The following is a 23,767-nucleotide window of genomic DNA, read 5'->3' as shown; positions in this document are numbered from 1 at the left end:
CAGACAAACTGACAGCTACAATGACCAGACAAACTGACAGCTACAATGAAAAGACAAACTGACAGCTACAATGACCAGACAAACTGACAGCTACAATGACCAGACAAACTGACAGTTACAATGACCAGACAAACTGACAGCTACAATGACCAGACAAACTGACAGTTACAAACTGACAGCCACAATGACCAGACAAACTGACAGTTACAATGACCAGACAAACTGACAGCTACAATGACCAGACAAACTGACAGCTACAATGACCAGACAAACTGACAGCTACAATGACCAGACAAACTGACAGCTACAATGACCAGACAAACTGACAGTTACAAACTGACATCTACAATGACCAGACAAACTGACATCTACAATGACCAGACAAAATGACAGCTACAATGACCAGACAAACTGACAGTTACAAACTGACAGCTACAATGACAAGACAAACTGACAGCTACAATGACCAGACAAACTGACAGCTACAATGACCAGACAAACTGACAGTTACAAACTGACAGCTACAATGACCAGACAAACTGACAGCTACAATGACCAGACAAACTGACAGCTACAAACTGACAGCTACAATGACCAGACAAACTGACAGCTACAATGACCAGACAAAATGACAGCTACAATGACCAGACAAACTGACAGTTACAAACTGACAGCTACAATGACCAGACAAACTGACAGTTACAAACTGACAGCTACAATGACAAGACAAACTGACAGTTACAAACTGACAGCTACAATGACCAGACAAACTGACAGCTACAATGACCAGACAAACTGACAGCTACAATGACCAGACGAACTGACAGCTACAAAGACCAGACAAACTGACAGTTACAAACTGACAGCTACAATGACCAGACAAACTGACAGCTACAATGACCAGACAAACTGACAGTTACAATGACCAGACAAACTGACAGCTACAATGACCAGACAAACTGACAGTTACAAACTGACAGCTACAATGACCAGACAAACTGACAGCTACAATGACCAGACAAACTGACAGTTACAAACTGACAGCTACAATGACCAGACAAACTGACAGCTACAATGACCAGACAAACTGACAGCTACAATGACCAGACAAACTGACAGTTACAAACTGACAGCTACAATGACCAGACAAACTGACAGCTACAATGACCAGACAAACTGACAGCTACAATGACCAGACAAACTGACAGTTACAAACTGACAGCTACAATGACCAGACAAACTGACAGCTACAATGACCAGACAAACTGACAGTTACAATGACCAGACAAACTGACAGTTACAAACTGACAGCTACAATGACCAGACAAACTGACAGCTACAATGACCAGACAAACTGACAGCTACATTGACCAGACAAACTGACAGTTACAAACTGACAGCTACAATGACCAGACATACTGACAGCTACAATGACCAGACAAACTGACAGCTACAATGACCAGACAAACTGACAGTTACAAACTGACAGCTACAATGACCAGACAAACTGACAGCTACAATGACCAGACAAACTGACAGCTACAATGACCAGACAAACTGACAGTTACAAACTGACAGCTACAATGACCAGACAAACTGACAGCTACAATGACCAGACAAACTGACAGCTACAATGACCAGACAAACTGACAGCTACAATGACCAGACAAACTGACAGTTACAAACTGACAGCTACAATGACCAGACAAACTGACAGCTACAATGACCAGACAAACTGACAGTTACAAACTGACAGCTACAATGACCAGACAAACTGACAGCTACAATGACCAGACAAACTGACAGCTACAATGAAAAGACAAACTGACAGCTACAATGACCAGACAAACTGACAGCTACAATGACCAGACAAACTGACAGTTACAATGACCAGACAAACTGACAGCTACAATGACCAGACAAACTGACAGTTACAAACTGACAGCCACAATGACCAGACAAACTGACAGTTACAATGACCAGACAAACTGACAGCTACAATGACCAGACAAACTGACAGCTACAATGACCAGACAAACTGACAGCTACAATGACCAGACAAACTGACAGCTACAATGACCAGACAAACTGACAGTTACAAACTGACATCTACAATGACCAGACAAACTGACATCTACAATGACCAGACAAAATGACAGCTACAATGACCAGACAAACTGACAGTTACAAACTGACAGCTACAATGACAAGACAAACTGACAGCTACAATGACCAGACAAACTGACAGCTACAATGACCAGACAAACTGACAGCTACAATGACCAGACAAACTGACAGTTACAAACTGACAGCTACAATGACCAGACAAACTGACAGCTACAATGACCAGACAAACTGACAGCTACAATGACCAGACAAACTGACAGCTACAAACTGACAGCTACAATGACCAGACAAACTGACAGCTACAATGACCAGACAAACTGACAGCTACAATGACCAGACAAACTGACAGCTACAAACTGACAGCTACAATGACCAGACAAACTGACAGCTACAATGACCAGACAAACTGACAGCTACAATGACCAGACAAACTGACAGTTACAAACTGACAGCTACAATGACCAGACAAACTGACAGCTACAATGACCAGACAAACTGACAGTTACAAACTGACAGCTACAATGACCAGACAAACTGACAGCTACAATGACCAGACAAACTGACAGTTACAATGACCAGACAAACTGACAGCTACAATGACCAGACAAACTGACAGTTACAATGACCAGACAAACTGACAGCTACAATGACCAGACAAACTGACAGCTACAATGACCAGACAAACTGACAGCTACAATGACCAGACAAACTGACAGTTACAAACTGACAGCTACAATGACCAGACAAACTGACAGCTACAATGACCAGACAAACTGACAGCTACAATGACCAGACAAACTGACAGTTACAAACTGACAGCTACAATGACCAGACAAACTGACAGCTACAATGACCAGACAAACTGACAGTTACAAACTGACAGCTACAATGACCAGACAAACTGACAGCTACAATGACCAGACAAACTGACAGCTACAATGACCAGACAAACTGACAGCTACAATGACCAGACAAACTGACAGCTACAATGAAAAGACAAACTGACAGCTACAATGACCAGACAAACTGACAGCTACAATGACCAGACAAACTGACAGCTACAATGACCAGACAAACTGACAGCTACAATGACCAGACAAACTGACAGTTACAAACTGACAGCTACAATGACCAGACAAACTGACAGTTACAATGACCAGACAAACTGACAGCTACAATGACCAGACAAACTGACAGCTACAATGACCAGACAAACTGACAGCTACAATGACCAGACAAACTGACAGCTACAATGACCAGACAAACTGACAGCTACAAACTGACAGCTACAATGACCAGACAAACTGACATCTACAATGACCAGACAAAATGACAGTTACAAACTGACAGCTACAATGACAAGACAAACTGACAGCTACAATGACCAGACAAACTGACAGCTACAATGACCAGACAAACTGACAGCTACAATGACCAGACAAACTGACAGCTACAATGACCAGACAAACTGACAGTTACAAACTGACAGCTACAATGACCAGACTAACTGACAGCTACAATGACCAGACAAACTGACAGTTACAATGACCAGACAAACTGACAGCTACAATGACCAGACAAACTGACAGCTACAATGACCAGACAAACTGACAGCTACAATGACCAGACAAACTGACAGTTACAAACTGACAGCTACAATGACCAGACAAACTGACAGCTACAATGACCAGACAAACTGACAGCTACAATGACCAGACAAACTGCCAGCTACAATGACCAGACAAACTGACAGCTACAATGACCAGACAAACTGACAGTTACAAACTGACAGCTACAATGACCAGACAAACTGACAGCTACAATGACCAGACAAACTGACAGTTACAAACTGACAGCTACAATGACCAGACAAACTGACAGCTACAATGACCAGACAAACTGACAGTTACAATGACCAGACAAACTGACAGCTACAATGACCAGACAAACTGACAGCTACAATGAAAAGACAAACTGACAGCTACAATGACCAGACAAACTGACAGCTACAATGACCAGACAAACTGACAGCTACAATGACCAGACAAACTGACAGTTACAAACTGACAGCTACAATGACCAGACAAACTGACAGTTACAATGACCAGACAAACTGACAGCTACAATGACCAGACAAACTGACAGCTACAATGACCAGACAAACTGACAGCTACAATGACCAGACAAACTGACAGCTACAATGACCAGACAAACTGACAGTTACAAACTGACAGCTACAATGACCAGACAAACTGACAGTTACAATGACCAGACAAACTGACAGTTACAAACTGACAGCTACAATGACCAGACAAACTGACAGTTACAAACTGACAGCTACAATAACCAGACAAACTGACAGCTACAATGACCAGACAAACTGACAGCTACAATGACCAGACAAACTGACAGCTACAATGACCAGACAAACTGACAGCTACAATGACCAGACAAACTGACAGCTACAATGACCAGACAAACTGACAGTTACAATGACCAGACAAACTGACAGTTACAATGACCAGACAAACTGACAGTTACAAACTGACAGCTACAATGACCAGACAAAATGACAGCTACAATGACCAGACAAACTGACAGCTACAATGACCAGACAAACTGACAGCTACAATGACCAGACAAACTGACAGTTACAAACTGACAGCTACAATGACCAGACAAACTGACAGCTACAATGACCAGACAAACTGACAGCTACAATGACCAGACAAACTGACAGTTACAAACTGACAGCTACAATGACCAGACAAACTGACAGCTACAATGACCAGACAAACTGACATCTACAATGACCAGACAAACTGACAGCTACAATGACCAGACAAACTGACATCTACAATGACCAGACAAACTGACAGTTACAATAACCAGACAAACTGACATTTACAAACTGACAGCTACAATGACCAGACAAACTGACAGCTACAATGACCAGACAAACTGACAGTTACAAACTGACAGCTACAATGACCAGACAAACTGACAGCTACAATGACCAGACAAACTGACAGTTACAATGACCAGACAAACTGACACCTACAATGACCAGACAAACTGACAGCTACAATGAAAAGACAAACTGACAGCTACAATGACCAGACAAACTGACAGCTACAATGACCAGACAAACTGACAGTTACAATGACCAGACAAACTGACAGCTACAATGACCAGACAAACTGACAGTTACAAACTGACAGCTACAATGACCAGACAAACTGACAGTTTCAATGACCAGACAAACTGACAGCTACAATGACCAGACAAACTGACAGCTACAATGACCAGACAAACTGACAGCTACAATGACCAGACAAACTGACAGCTACAATGACCAGACAAACTGACAGTTACAAACTGACAGCTACAATGACCAGACAAACTGACAGTTACAAACTGACAGCTACAATAACCAGACAAACTGACAGCTACAATGACCAGACAAACTGACAGCTACAATGACCAGACAAACTGACAGCTACAATGACCAGACAAACTGACAGCTACAATGACCAGACAAACTGACAGCTACAATGACCAGACAAACTGACAGCTACAATGACCAGACAAACTGACAGCTACAATGACCAGACAAACTGACAGTTACAATGACCAGACAAACTGACAGCTACAATGACCAGACAAACTGACAGTTACAAACTGACAGCTACAATGACCAGACAAACTGACAGTTACAATGACCAGACAAACTGACAGCTACAATGACCAGACAAACTGACAGCTACAATGACCAGACAAACTGACAGCTACAATGACCAGACAAACTGACAGCTACAATGACCAGACAAACTGACAGTTACAAACTGACAGCTACAATGACCAGACAAACTGACAGTTACAATGACCAGACAAACTGACAGTTACAAACTGACAGCTACAATGACCAGACAAACTGACAGTTACAAACTGACAGCTACAATAACCAGACAAACTGACAGCTACAATGACCAGACAAACTGACAGCTACAATGACCAGACAAACTGACAGCTACAATGACCAGACAAACTGACAGCTACAATGACCAGACAAACTGACAGCTACAATGACCAGACAAACTGACAGCTACAATGACCAGACAAACTGACAGCTACAATGACCAGACAAACTGACAGCTACAATGACCAGACAAACTGACAGTTACAATGACCAGACAAACTGACAGTTACAAACTGACAGCTACAATGACCAGACAAAATGACAGCTACAATGACCAGACAAACTGACAGCTACAATGACCAGACAAACTGACAGCTACAATAACCAGACAAACTGACAGTTACAAACTGACAGCTACAATGACCAGACAAACTGACAGCTACAATGACCAGACAAACTGACAGCTACAATGACCAGACAAACTGACAGTTACAAACTGACAGCTACAATGACCAGACAAACTGACAGCTACAATGACCAGACAAACTGACAGCTACAATGACCAGACAAACTGACAGCTACAATGACCAGACAAACTGACAGCTACAATGACCAGACAAACTGACAGCTACAATGACCAGACAAACTGACAGCTACAATGACCAGACAAACTGACAGTTACAATAACCAGACAAACTGACAGTTACAAACTGACAGCTACAATGACCAGACAAACTGACAGCTACAATGACCAGACAAACTGACAGTTACAAACTGACAGCTACAATGACCAGACAAACTGACAGCTACAATGACCAGACAAACTGACAGTTACAAACTGACAGCTACAATGACCAGACAAACTGACAGCTACAATGACCAGACAAAATGACAGCTACAATGACCAGACAAACTGACAGTTACAAACTGACAGCTACAATGACAAGACAAACTGACAGCTACAATGACCAGACAAACTGACAGCTACAATGACCAGACAAACTGACAGTTACAAACTGACAGCTACAATGACCAGACAAACTGACAGCTACAATGACCAGACAAACGGGCAGTTACAAACTGACAGCTACAATGACCAGACAAACTGACAGCTACAATGACCAGACAAACTGACAGCTACAATGACCAGACAAACTGACAGTTACAAACTGACAGCTACAATGACCAGACAAACTGACAGCTACAATGACCAGACAAACTGACAGTTACAAACTGACAGCTACAATGACCAGACAAACTGACAGCTACAATGACCAGACAAACTGACAGCTACAATGACCAGACAAACTGACAGTTACAAACTGACAGCTACAATGACCAGACAAACTGACAGCTACAATGACCAGACAAACTGACAGTTACAAACTGACAGCTACAATGACCAGACAAACTGACAGCTACAATGACCAGATAAACTGACAGCTACAATGACCAGACAAACTGACAGTTACAAACTGACAGCTACAATGACCAGACAAACTGACAGCTACAATGACCAGACAAACTGACAGCTACAATGACCAGACAAACTGACAGTTACAAACTGACAGCTACAATGACCAGACAAACTGACAGCTACAATGACCAGACAAAATGACAGCTACAATGACCAGACAAACTGACAGTTACAAACCGACAGCTACAATGACAAGACAAACTGACAGCTACAATGACCAGACAAACTGACAGCTACAATGACCAGACAAACTGACAGTTACAAACTGGCAGCTACAATGACCAGACAAACTGACAGCTACAAAGACCAGACAAACTGACAGTTACAAACTGACAGCTACAATGACCAGACAAACTGACAGCTACAATGACCAGACAAACTGACAGTTACAATGACCAGACAAACTGACAGCTACAATGACCAGACAAAATGACAGCTACAATGACCAGACAAACTGACAGCTACAATGACCAGACAAACTGACAGTTACAATGACCAGACAAACTGACAGCTACAATGACCAGACAAACTGACAGCTACAATGACCAGACAAACTGACAGTTACAATGACCAGACAAACTGACAGTTACAAACTGACAGCTACAATGGCCAGACAAACTGACAGCTACAATGACCAGACAAACTGACAGCTACAATGACCAGACAAACTGACAGCTACAATGACCAGACAAACTGACAGCTACAATGACCAGACAAACTGACAGTTACAAACTGACAGCTACAATGACCAGACAAACTGACAGCTACAATGACCAGACAAAATGACAGCTACAATGACCAGACAAACTGACAGTTACAAACTGACAGCTACAATGACAAGACAAACTGACAGCTACAATGACCAGACAAACTGACAGCTACAATGACCAGACAAACTGACAGTTACAAACTGGCAGCTACAATGACCAGACAAACTGACAGCTACAAAGACCAGACAAACTGACAGTTACAAACTGACAGCTACAATGACCAGACAAACTGACAGCTACAATGACCAGACAAACTGACAGTTACAATGACCAGACAAACTGACAGCTACAATGACCAGACAAACTGACAGCTACAATGACCAGACAAACTGACAGTTACAAACTGACAGCTACAATGACCAGACAAACTGACAGCTACAATGACCAGACAAACTGACAGTTACAAACTGACAGCTACAATGACCAGACAAACTGACAGCTACAATCACCAGACAAACTGACAGCTACAATGACCAGACAAACTGACAGCTACAATGACCAGACAAACTGACAGTTACAAACTGACAGCTACAATGACCAGACAAACTGACAGCTACAATGACCAGACAAACTGACAGTTACAAACTGACAGCTACAATGACCAGACAAACTGACAGCTACAATGACCAGACAAAATGACAGCTACAATGACCAGACAAACTGACAGTTACAAACTGACAGCTACAATGACAAGACAAACTGACAGCTACAATGACCAGACAAACTGACAGCTACAATGACCAGACAAACTGACAGTTACAAACTGGCAGCTACAATGACCAGACAAACTGACAGCTACAAAGACCAGACAAACTGACAGTTACAAACTGACAGCTACAATGACCAGACAAACTGACAGCTACAATGACCAGACAAACTGACAGTTACAATGACCAGACAAACTGACAGCTACAATGACCAGACCAACTGACAGTTACAAACTGACAGCTACAATGACCAGACAAACTGACAGCTACAATGACCAGACAAACTGACAGTTACAAACTGACAGCTACAATGACCAGACAAACTGACAGCTACAATGACCAGACAAACTGACAGCTACAATGACCAGACAAACTGACAGCTACAATGACCAGACAAACTGACAGTTACAAACTGACAGCTACAATGACCAGACAAACTGACAGCTACAATGACCAGACAAACTGACAGTTACAAACTGACAGCTACAATGACCAGACAAACTGACAGCTACAATGACCAGACAAACTGACAGCTACAATGAAAAGACAAACTGACAGCTACAATGACCAGACAAACTGACAGCTACAATGACCAGACAAACTGACAGTTACAATGACCAGACAAACTGACAGCTACAATGACCAGACAAACTGACAGTTACAAACTGACAGCCACAATGACCAGACAAACTGACAGTTACAATGACCAGACAAACTGACAGCTACAATGACCAGACAAACTGACAGCTACAATGACCAGACAAACTGACAGCTACAATGACCAGACAAACTGACAGCTACAATGACCAGACAAACTGACAGTTACAAACTGACATCTACAATGACCAGACAAACTGACATCTACAATGACCAGACAAAATGACAGCTACAATGACCAGACAAACTGACAGTTACAAACTGACAGCTACAATGACAAGACAAACTGACAGCTACAATGACCAGACAAACTGACAGCTACAATGACCAGACAAACTGACAGCTACAATGACCAGACAAACTGACAGTTACAAACTGACAGCTACAATGACCAGACAAACTGACAGCTACAATGACCAGACAAACTGACAGCTACAAACTGACAGCTACAATGACCAGACAAACTGACAGCTACAATGACCAGACAAAATGACAGCTACAATGACCAGACAAACTGACAGTTACAAACTGACAGCTACAATGACCAGACAAACTGACAGTTACAAACTGACAGCTACAATGACAAGACAAACTGACAGCTACAATGACCAGACAAACTGACAGCTACAATGACCAGACGAACTGACAGCTACAAAGACCAGACAAACTGACAGTTACAAACTGACAGGTACAATGACCAGACAAACTGACAGCTACAATGACCAGACAAACTGACAGTTACAATGACCAGACAAACTGACAGCTACAATGACCAGACAAACTGACAGTTACAAACTGACAGCTACAATGACCAGACAAACTGACAGCTACAATGACCAGACAAACTGACAGTTACAAACTGACAGCTACAATGACCAGACAAACTGACAGCTACAATGACCAGACAAACTGACAGCTACAATGACCAGACAAACTGACAGTTACAAACTGACAGCTACAATGACCAGACAAACTGACAGCTACAATGACCAGACAAACTGACAGCTACAATGACCAGACAAACTGACAGTTACAAACTGACAGCTACAATGACCAGACAAACTGACAGCTACAATGACCAGACAAACTGACAGTTACAATGACCAGACAAACTGACAGTTACAAACTGACAGCTACAATGACCAGACAAACTGACAGCTACAATGACCAGACAAACTGACAGCTACAATGACCAGACAAACTGACAGTTACAAACTGACAGCTACAATGACCAGACATACTGACAGCTACAATGACCAGACAAACTGACAGCTACAATGACCAGACAAACTGACAGTTACAAACTGACAGCTACAATGACCAGACAAACTGACAGCTACAATGACCAGACAAACTGACAGCTACAATGACCAGACAAACTGACAGTTACAAACTGACAGCTACAATGACCAGACAAACTGACAGCTACAATGACCAGACAAACTGACAGCTACAATGACCAGACAAACTGACAGCTACAATGACCAGACAAACTGACAGTTACAAACTGACAGCTACAATGACCAGACAAACTGACAGCTACAATGACCAGACAAACTGACAGTTACAAACTGACAGCTACAATGACCAGACAAACTGACAGCTACAATGACCAGACAAACTGACAGCTACAATGAAAAGACAAACTGACAGCTACAATGACCAGACAAACTGACAGCTACAATGACCAGACAAACTGACAGTTACAATGACCAGACAAACTGACAGCTACAATGACCAGACAAACTGACAGTTACAAACTGACAGCCACAATGACCAGACAAACTGACAGTTACAATGACCAGACAAACTGACAGCTACAATGACCAGACAAACTGACAGCTACAATGACCAGACAAACTGACAGCTACAATGACCAGACAAACTGACAGCTACAATGACCAGACAAACTGACAGTTACAAACTGACATCTACAATGACCAGACAAACTGACATCTACAATGACCAGACAAAATGACAGCTACAATGACCAGACAAACTGACAGTTACAAACTGACAGCTACAATGACAAGACAAACTGACAGCTACAATGACCAGACAAACTGACAGCTACAATGACCAGACAAACTGACAGCTACAATGACCAGACAAACTGACAGTTACAAACTGACAGCTACAATGACCAGACAAACTGACAGCTACAATGACCAGACAAACTGACAGCTACAATGACCAGACAAACTGACAGCTACAAACTGACAGCTACAATGACCAGACAAACTGACAGCTACAATGACCAGACAAACTGACAGCTACAATGACCAGACAAACTGACAGCTACAATGACCAGACAAACTGACAGCTACAATGACCAGACAAACTGACAGCTACAATGACCAGACAAACTGACAGTTACAAACTGACAGCTACAATGACCAGACAAACTGACAGCTACAATGACCAGACAAACTGACAGTTACAAACTGACAGCTACAATGACCAGACAAACTGACAGCTACAATGACCAGACAAACTGACAGTTACAATGACCAGACAAACTGACAGCTACAATGACCAGACAAACTGACAGTTACAATGACCAGACAAACTGACAGCTACAATGACCAGACAAACTGACAGCTACAATGACCAGACAAACTGACAGCTACAATGACCAGACAAACTGACAGCTACAATGACCAGACAAACTGACAGCTACAATGACCAGACAAACTGACAGTTACAAACTGACAGCTACAATGACCAGACAAACTGACAGCTACAATGACCAGACAAACTGACAGTTACAAACTGACAGCTACAATGACCAGACAAACTGACAGCTACAATGACCAGACAAACTGACAGCTACAATGACCAGACAAACTGACAGCTACAATGACCAGACAAACTGACAGCTACAATGAAAAGACAAACTGACAGCTACAATGACCAGACAAACTGACAGCTACAATGACCAGACAAACTGACAGCTACAATGACCAGACAAACTGACAGCTACAATGACCAGACAAACTGACAGTTACAAACTGACAGCTACAATGACCAGACAAACTGACAGTTACAATGACCAGACAAACTGACAGCTACAATGACCAGACAAACTGACAGCTACAATGACCAGACAAACTGACAGCTACAATGACCAGACAAACTGACAGCTACAATGACCAGACAAACTGACAGTTACAAACTGACAGCTACAATGACCAGACAAACTGACATCTACAATGACCAGACAAAATGACAGTTACAAACTGACAGCTACAATGACAAGACAAACTGACAGCTACAATGACCAGACAAACTGACAGCTACAATGACCAGACAAACTGACAGCTACAATGACCAGACAAACTGACAGCTACAATGACCAGACAAACTGACAGTTACAAACTGACAGCTACAATGACCAGACTAACTGACAGCTACAATGACCAGACAAACTGACAGTTACAATGACCAGACAAACTGACAGCTACAATGACCAGACAAACTGACAGCTACAATGACCAGACAAACTGACAGTTACAAACTGACAGCTACAATGACCAGACAAACTGACAGCTACAATGACCAGACAAACTGACAGCTACAATGACCAGACAAACTGCCAGCTACAATGACCAGACAAACTGACAGCTACAATGACCAGACAAACTGACAGTTACAAACTGACAGCTACAATGACCAGACAAACTGACAGCTACAATGACCAGACAAACTGACAGTTACAAACTGACAGCTACAATGACCAGACAAACTGACAGCTACAATGACCAGACAAACTGACAGTTACAATGACCAGACAAACTGACAGCTACAATGACCAGACAAACTGACAGCTGCAATGAAAAGACAAACTGACAGCTACAATGACCAGACAAACTGACAGCTACAATGACCAGACAAACTGACAGCTACAATGACCAGACAAACTGACAGTTACAAACTGACAGCTACAATGACCAGACAAACTGACAGTTACAATGACCAGACAAACTGACAGCTACAATGACCAGACAAACTGACAGCTACAATGACCAGACAAACTGACAGCTACAATGACCAGACAAACTGACAGCTACAATGACCAGACAAACTGACAGCTACAATGACCAGACAAACTGACAGTTACAAACTGACAGCTACAATGACCAGACAAACTGACAGTTACAATGACCAGACAAACTGACAGTTACAAACTGACAGCTACAATGACCAGACAAACTGACAGTTACAAACTGACAGCTACAATAACCAGACAAACTGACAGCTACAATGACCAGACAAACTGACAGCTACAATGACCAGACAAACTGACAGCTACAATGACCAGACAAACTGACAGCTACAATGACCAGACAAACTGACAGCTACAATGACCAGACAAACTGACAGTTACAATGACCAGACAAACTGACAGTTACAAACTGACAGCTACAATGACCAGACAAAATGACAGCTACAATGACCAGACAAACTGACAGCTACAATGACCAGACAAACTGACAGCTACAATGACCAGACAAACTGACAGTTACAAACTGACAGCTACAATGACCAGACAAACTGACAGCTACAATGACCAGACAAACTGACAGCTACAATGACCAGACAAACTGACAGTTACAAACTGACAGCTACAATGACCAGACAAACTGACATCTACAATGACCAGACAAACTGACAGCTACAATGACCAGACAAACTGACAGCTACAATGACCAGACAAACTGACAGTTACAATAACCAGACAAACTGACATTTACAAACTGACAGCTACAATGACCAGACAAACTGACAGCTACAATGACCAGACAAACTGACAGTTACAAACTGACAGCTACAATGACCAGACAAACTGACAGCTACAATGACCAGACAAACTGACAGTTACAATGACCAGACAAACTGACACCTACAATGACCAGACAAACTGACAGCTACAATGAAAAGACAAACTGACAGCTACAATGACCAGACAAACTGACAGCTACAATGACCAGACAAACTGACAGTTACAATGACCAGACAAACTGACAGCTACAATGACCAGACAAACTGACAGTTACAAACTGACAGCTACAATGACCAGACAAACTGACAGTTTCAATGACCAGACAAACTGACAGCTACAATGACCAGACAAACTGACAGCTACAATGACCAGACAAACTGACAGCTACAATGACCAGACAAACTGACAGCTACAATGACCAGACAAACTGACAGTTACAAACTGACAGCTACAATGACCAGACAAACTGACAGTTACAATGACCAGACAAACTGACAGTTACAAACTGACAGCTACAATGACCAGACAAACTGACAGTTACAAACTGACAGCTACAATAACCAGACAAACTGACAGCTACAATGACCAGACAAACTGACAGCTACAATGACCAGACAAACTGACAGCTACAATGACCAGACAAACTGACAGCTACAATGACCAGACAAACTGACAGCTACAATGACCAGACAAACTGACAGCTACAATGACCAGACAAACTGACAGCTACAATGACCAGACAAACTGACAGCTACAATGACCAGACAAACTGACAGTTACAATGACCAGACAAACTGACAGCTACAATGACCAGACAAACTGACAGTTACAATGACCAGACAAACTGACAGCTACAATGACCAGACAAACTGACAGCTACAATGACCAGACAAACTGACAGCTACAATGACCAGACAAACTGACAGCTACAATGACCAGACAAACTGACAGTTACAAACTGACAGCTACAATGACCAGACAAACTGACAGTTACAATGACCAGACAAACTGACAGTTACAAACTGACAGCTACAATGACCAGACAAACTGACAGTTACAAACTGACAGCTACAATAACCAGACAAACTGACAGCTACAATGACCAGACAAACTGACAGCTACAATGACCAGACAAACTGACAGCTACAATGACCAGACAAACTGACAGCTACAATGACCAGACAAACTGACAGCTACAATGACCAGACAAACTGACAGCTACAATGACCAGACAAACTGACAGCTACAATGACAAGACAAACTGACAGCTACAATGACCAGACAAACTGACAGTTACAATGACCAGACAAACTGACAGTTACAAACTGACAGCTACAATGACCAGACAAAATGACAGCTACAATGACCAGACAAACTGACAGCTACAATGACCAGACAAACTGACAGCTACAATAACCAGACAAACTGACAGTTACAAACTGACAGCTACAATGACCAGACAAACTGACAGCTACAATGACCAGACAAACTGACAGCTACAATGACCAGACAAACTGACAGTTACAAACTGACAGCTACAATGACCAGACAAACTGACAGCTACAATGACCAGACAAACTGACAGCTACAATGACCAGACAAACTGACAGCTACAATGACCAGACAAACTGACAGCTACAATGACCAGACAAACTGACAGCTACAATGACCAGACAAACTGACAGCTACAATGACCAGACAAACTGACAGTTACAATAACCAGACAAACTGACAGTTACAAACTGACAGCTACAATGACCAGACAAACTGACAGCTACAATGACCAGACAAACTGACAGTTACAAACTGACAGCTACAATGACCAGACAAACTGACAGCTACAATGACCAGACAAACTGACAGTTACAAACTGACAGCTACAATGACCAGACAAACTGACAGCTACAATGACCAGACAAAATGACAGCTACAATGACCAGACAAACTGACAGTTACAAACTGACAGCTACAATGACAAGACAAACTGACAGCTACAATGACCAGACAAACTGACAGCTACAATGACCAGACAAACTGACAGTTACAAACTGACAGCTACAATGACCAGACAAACTGACAGCTACAATGACCAGACAAACGGGCAGTTACAAACTGACAGCTACAATGACCAGACAAACTGACAGCTACAATGACCAGACAAACTGACAGCTACAATGACCAGACAAACTGACAGTTACAAACTGACAGCTACAATGACCAGACAAACTGACAGCTACAATGACCAGACAAACTGACAGTTACAAACTGACAGCTACAATGACCAGACAAACTGACAGCTACAATGACCAGACAAACTGACAGCTACAATGACCAGACAAACTGACAGTTACAAACTGACAGCTACAATGACCAGACAAACTGACAGCTACAATGACCAGACAAACTGACAGTTACAAACTGACAGCTACAATGACCAGACAAACTGACAGCTACAATGACCAGACAAACTGACAGCTACAATGACCAGACAAACTGACAGTTACAAACTGACAGCTACAATGACCAGACAAACTGACAGCTACAATGACCAGACAAAATGACAGCTACAATGACCAGACAAACTGACAGTTACAAACTGACAGCTACAATGACAAGACAAACTGACAGCTACAATGACCAGACAAACTGACAGCTACAATGACCAGACAAACTGACAGTTACAAACTGGCAGCTACAATGACCAGACAAACTGACAGCTACAAAGACCAGACAAACTGACAGTTACAAACTGACAGCTACAATGACCAGACAAACTGACAGCTACAATGACCAGACAAACTGACAGTTACAATGACCAGACAAACTGACAGCTACAATGACCAGACAAAATGACAGCTACAATGACCAGACAAACTGACAGCTACAATGACCAGACAAACTGACAGTTACAATGACCAGACAAACTGACAGCTACAATGACCAGACAAACTGACAGCTACAATGACCAGACAAACTGACAGTTACAAACTGACAGCTACAATGGCCAGACAAACTGACAGCTACAATGACCAGACAAACTGACAGCTACAATGACCAGACAAACTGACAGCTACAATGACCAGACAAACTGACAGCTACAATGACCAGACAAACTGACAGCTACAATGACCAGACAAACTGACAGTTACAAACTGACAGCTACAATGACCAGACAAACTGACAGCTACAATGACCAGACAAAATGACAGCTACAATGACCAGACAAACTGACAGTTACAAACTGACAGCTACAATGACAAGACAAACTGACAGCTACAATGACCAGACAAACTGACAGCTACAATGACCAGACAAACTGACAGTTACAAACTGGCAGCTACAATGACCAGACAAACTGACAGCTACAAAGACCAGACAAACTGACAGTTACAAACTGACAGCTACAATGACCAGACAAACTGACAGCTACAATGACCAGACAAACTGACAGTTACAATGACCAGACAAACTGACAGCTACAATGACCAGACAAACTGACAGCTACAATGACCAGACAAACTGACAGTTACAAACTGACAGCTACAATGACCAGACAAACTGACAGCTACAATGACCAGACAAACTGACAGTTACAAACTGACAGCTACAATGACCAGACAAACTGACAGCTACAATCACCAGACAAACTGACAGCTACAATGACCAGACAAACTGACAGCTACAATGACCAGACAAACTGACAGCTACAATGACCAGACAAACTGACAGTTACAAACTGACAGCTACAATGACCAGACAAACTGACAGCTACAATGACCAGACAAACTGACAGTTACAAACTGACAGCTACAATGACCAGACAAACTGACAGCTACAATGACCAGACAAAATGACAGCTACAATGACCAGACAAACTGACAGTTACAAACTGACAGCTACAATGACAAGACAAACTGACAGCTACAATGACCAGACAAACTGACAGCTACAATGACCAGACAAACTGACAGTTACAAACTGGCAGCTACAATGACCAGACAAACTGACAGCTACAAAGACCAGACAAACTGACAGTTACAAACTGACAGCTACAATGACCAGACAAACTGACAGCTACAATGACCAGACAAACTGACAGTTACAATGACCAGACAAACTGACAGCTACAATGACCAGACCAACTGACAGTTACAAACTGACAGCTACAATGACCAGACAAACTGACAGCTACAATGACCAGACAAACTGACAGTTACAAACTGACAGCTACAATGACCAGACAAACTGACAGCTACAATGACCAGACAAACTGACAGTTACAAACTGACAGCTACAATGACCAGACAAACTGACAGCTACAATGACCAGACAAAATGACAGCTACAATGACCAGACAAACTGACAGTTACAAACTGACAGCTACAATGACAAGACAAACTGACAGCTACAATGACCAGACAAACTGACAGCTACAATGACCAGACAAACTGACAGTTACAAACTGGCAGCTACAATGACCAGACAAACTGACCGCTACAAAGACCAGACAAACTGACAGTTACAAACTGACAGCTACAATGACCAGACAAACTGACAGTTACAAACTGACAGCTACAATGACCAGACAAACTGACAGCTACAATGACCAGACAAACTGACAGTTACAAACTGACAGCTACAATGACCAGACAAACTGACAGCTACAATGACCAGACAAACTGACAGCTACAATGACCAGACAAACTGACAGCTACAATGACCAGACAAACTGATAGTTACAATGACCAGACAAACTGACAGTTACAATGACCAGACAAACTGACAGTTACAATGACCAGACAAACTGATAGTTACAATGACCAGACAAACTGATAGTTACAATGACCAGACAAACTGACAGTTACAATGACCAGACAAACTGACAGTTACAATGATCAGACAAACTGACAGTTACAATGACCAGACAAACTGACAGCTACAATGACCAGACAAACGGTTAAAGTCGTCTGAGACTAAAACACTCCCTCCAGGTCCTGATGAAGCATTTACAGTATCCTACCAGTCTATATATTTGACTTATCTGGCACTTCCTGGTTAAACTGCTTCCTTCCTGAGCACATAAATTACAAATAATTACTTGAGATAAATCAATAAGTCTGAGAAACAGAAAGAGACTGTTTGGTTCTCGAACTCCTTTCTAATTGTTCTGTACTTGAGCATACCAAAAACAGGGCCTACATTTACTTTCACTACTATTCACAAGTGAGCAAAGGGCTTTGAAAAAAATCAGTCTTACAGTATGTTTGGAAAGTATTCAGAGCCTTTGACTTTTTCCACATTTTGCATTTTGTTACATTACAGCCTTATTTTAAAATGGATTAAAAAAAAAAAAAATCCTCAGCAATCTACACACAATACCCCATAATGACAAAGCGTAAACAGGTTTTTTGATTATTTACAAATGTATAAAAACTATTTAAAAAACTTAAATACCGTATTTACACAAGTATTCAAATAATTTGCTAAGAGACTCGAAATTGAGCTCAGGTGCATCCTGTTTCCATTGATCATCCTTGAGCTGTTACTACAACTTGATTGAAGTCCACCTGTGGTAAATTCTATTGATTGGACATGATTTGGAAAGGCACACATCTGTCTATATAAGGTCCCACGGTTGACAGTGCACGTCAGAGCAAAAACCAAGCCATGAGGTCAAAGGAATTGTCCGTAGAGCTCAGAGACAGGATTGTGTCGAGGCACAGTTCTGGGGAAGGGTACCAAAAGATTTCTGCAGCATTGAAGGTCCCCAAGAACACAGTGGCCTCCATCATTCTTAAATGGAAGAAGTTTGGAACCACCAAGACTCTTCCTAGAGCTGGCCACCCGGCCAAACTGAGCATTTGGGGGAGAAGGGCCTTGGTCAGGGAGGTTACCAAGAACCTGATGGTCACGCTGACAGAGCTCTAGAGTTCCTCTGTTGAGATGGGAGAACCTTCCAGAAGGACAACCATCTCAGCAGCACTCCAGCAACCAGGCCTTCATGGTGGAGTGGCCAGACTGAAACCACTTTTCAGTGAAAGGCACATGACAACCTGCTTGGAGTTTACCAAAAGGCACCTAAAGACTCTCAAACCATGAGAAACAAGATTCTCTGGTCTGATGAAACCAAGATTGAACTTTTTGGCCTGAATGCCAAGTGTCTACTCTGGAGAAAACCTGGCACCATCCCTACGGTGAAGCATGGTGGTGGCAGCATCATGGTGTGGGGATGTTTTTCAGCGGCAGGGACTGGGAGACTAGACAGGATCGAGGCAAAGATGAACGGAGCAAAGTACAGAGAGATTCTTGATGAAAACCTGCTCCAGAGGGCTCTGTACCTCAGCCTGGGGCAAAGGTTCACCTTCCAACAGGACAATGACCCTAAGCACACAGCCAAGACAACACAGGAGTGGCTTCGGGACAAGTCTCTGAATGTCCTTGAGTGGCCCAGCCAGAGCCCGGACCTGAACCCGATCGAACATCTCTGGAGAGACCTGAAAATAGCTGTGCAGCAACGCTCCCCATCTAACCTGACAGAGCTTGAGAGGATCTGCAGAGAAGAATGGGAGAAACTCCCAAAATACAGGTGTGCCAAGTTTGTAGCGTCATACCCAAGAAGACTCGAGGCTGTAATCACTGCCAAAGGGGCTTCAACTAAGTACTGAGGAAAGGGTCTGAATACTTATGTAAATGTAATATTTCCGCTTTTTATTTTTAATAAATTAGCTATATTTTTGCTTTGTCATTATGGGGTATTCTGTGTAGATTGATGAGGGGGGAAAAACTATTTAATCCATTTTAGAATAAGGCTGTAACATAACAAAATGCTGAAAAAGCCAAGGGGTCTGAATACATTCCGAATACACTGTAATCTAAATCTCAGTCCTACAAACTCCAACATAGCTTTAGCCTTATCCAACACCGGCCAGATTTTCTTGACCACATGGAATCCATGATGGAATCCATGATGGAATTTGAATAATTCTATTAAGGACCAGGACATATCACGTAACTATAAATCCTGTCCCCTGTGCTGGAACTAGGCATTTAAAGGTTGAAACAAACAGCATTTCTGAGCAGAACCCATGTGACCTTTCATAATGAGTCATACTAAACTGCTCTAATCCAGTGGAGTCAAGGACATCCCTACACTTGACACTATTTCACAACATAAATAAATAGCTCAGCATACCTAGTAGTTAGTTTTTACATCCAGAGGCCAGTCTTTCTCCCCTTTCAAGTAGCGCTGTGTGTGTGTGTGTGTGTGTGTGTGTGTGTGTGTGTGTGTGTTCCCATCAAACAGACATCTGTTGCCTGTCTCACCTTGCGTTTGATGTCAGTAAACTGAGAGAACATGAGGGACCAGTAGAAGCCCAGCTCAGTCACGTAGTAGTGGTACAGGCCTGGAGTCAGGACCTGTTAAATACCAACATGGACCAAGACAGACAGGGTTTATGTTAATACCTGGCCTGGGGTCAGGACCTGTTAAATACCAACATGGACCAAGACAGACAGGGTTTATGTTAATACCTGGCCTGGAGTCAGGACCTGTTAAATACCAACATGGACCAAGACAGACAGGGTTTATGTTAATACCTGGCCTGGGGTCAGGACTGTTAGATACCAACAGGGACCAAGACAGACAGGGTTTATGTTAATACGGACGGTACAGGCCTGGAGTCAGGACCTGTTAAATACCAACAGGGACCAAGACAGACAGGGTTTATGTTAATACCTGGCCTGGGGTCAGGACCTGTTAAATACCAACAGGGACCAAGACAGACAGGGTTTATGTTAATACCTGGCCTGGGGTCAGGACCTGTTAGATACCAACATGGACCAAGACAGACAGGGTTTATGTTAATACCTGGCCTGGAGTCAGGACTGTTAGATACCAACATGGACCAAGACAGACAGGGTTTATGTTAATACCTGGCCTGGAGTCAGGACCTGTTAAATACCAACATGGACCAAGACAGACAGGGTTTATGTTAATACCTGGCCTGGGGTCAGGACCTGTTAAATACCAACAGGGACCAAGACAGACAGGGTTTATGTTAATACCTGGCCTGGGGTCAGGACCTGTTAAATACCAACAGGGACCAAGACAGACAGGGTTTATGTTAATACCTGGCCTGGGGTCAGGACCTGTTAGATACCAACATGGACCAAGACAGACAGGGTTTATGTTAATACCTGGCCTGGGGTCAGGACCTGTTAAATACCAACATGGACCAAGACAGACAGGGTTTATGTTAATACCTGGCCTGGAGTCAGGACCTGTTAGATACCAACATGGACCAAGACAGACAGGGTTTATGATTAATACCTGGCCTGGAGTCAGGACCTGTTAGATACCAACATGGACCAAGACAGACAGGGTTTATGTTAATACCTGGCCTGGGGTCAGGACCTGTTAGATACCAACATGGACCAAGACAGACAGGGTTTATGTTAATACCTGGCCTGGGGTCAGGACCTGTTAGATACCAACATGGACCAAGACAGACAGGGTTTATGTTAATACCTGGCCTGGAGTCAGGACCTGTTAAATACCAACAGGGACCAAGACAGACAGGGTTTATGTTAATACGGACGGTACAGGCCTGAAGTCAGGACCTGTTAAATACCAACAGGGACCAAGACAGACAGGGTTTATGTTAATACCTGGCCTGGGGTCAGGACCTGTTAGATACCAACATGGACCAAGACAGACAGGGTTTATGTTAATACCTGGCCTGGGGTCAGGACCTGTTAAATACCAACATGGACCAAGACAGACAGGGTTTATGTTAATACCTGGCCTGGGGTCAGGACCTGTTAGATACCAACATGGACCAAGACAGACAGGGTTTATGTTAATACCTGGCCTGGGGTCAGGACTGTTAGATACCAACATGGACCAAGACAGACAGGGTTTATGTTAATACCTGGCCTGGGGTCAGGACTGTTAGATACCAACATGGACCAAGACAGACAGGGTTTATGTTAATACCTGGCCTGGGGTCAGGACCTGTTAGATACCAACATGGACCAAGACAGACAGGGTTTATGTTAATACCTGGCCTGGGGTCAGGACCTGTTAGATACCAACATGGACCAAGACAGACAGGGTTTATGTTAATACGCACGGTACAGGCCTGGAGTCAGGACCTGTTAAATACCAACATGGACCAAGACAGACAGGGTTTATGTTAATACCTGGCCTGGGGTCAGGACCTGTTAGATACCAACATGGACCAAGACAGACAGGGTTTATGATTAATACCTGGCCTGGGGTCAGGACCTGTTAAATACCAACAGGGACCAAGACAGACAGGGTTTATG

The 23,767-nt window shown here is 42.8% G+C and overlaps 1 protein-coding gene across 1 annotated transcript in view; it reads right to left on the bottom strand.

Moving 5' to 3' along the window:
- LOC106583702 (ceramide synthase 5) overlaps positions 1-23,767 on the bottom strand; it is a 94,466-nt gene that overhangs the window by 37,093 nt on the left and 33,606 nt on the right. The window contains exon 6 of the mRNA XM_014168206.2: positions 21,764-21,856. Coding sequence (XP_014023681.2) covers positions 21,764-21,856 — 93 coding nt within the window. The remainder of the gene's footprint in view (positions 1-21,763; positions 21,857-23,767) is intronic.

This window comes from Salmo salar, chromosome ssa22, assembly GCF_905237065.1.
Source record: "Salmo salar chromosome ssa22, Ssal_v3.1, whole genome shotgun sequence".
NCBI lineage: Eukaryota > Metazoa > Chordata > Actinopteri > Salmoniformes > Salmonidae > Salmo > Salmo salar.
This window is presented reverse-complemented; position numbering and strand designations above follow the sequence as displayed.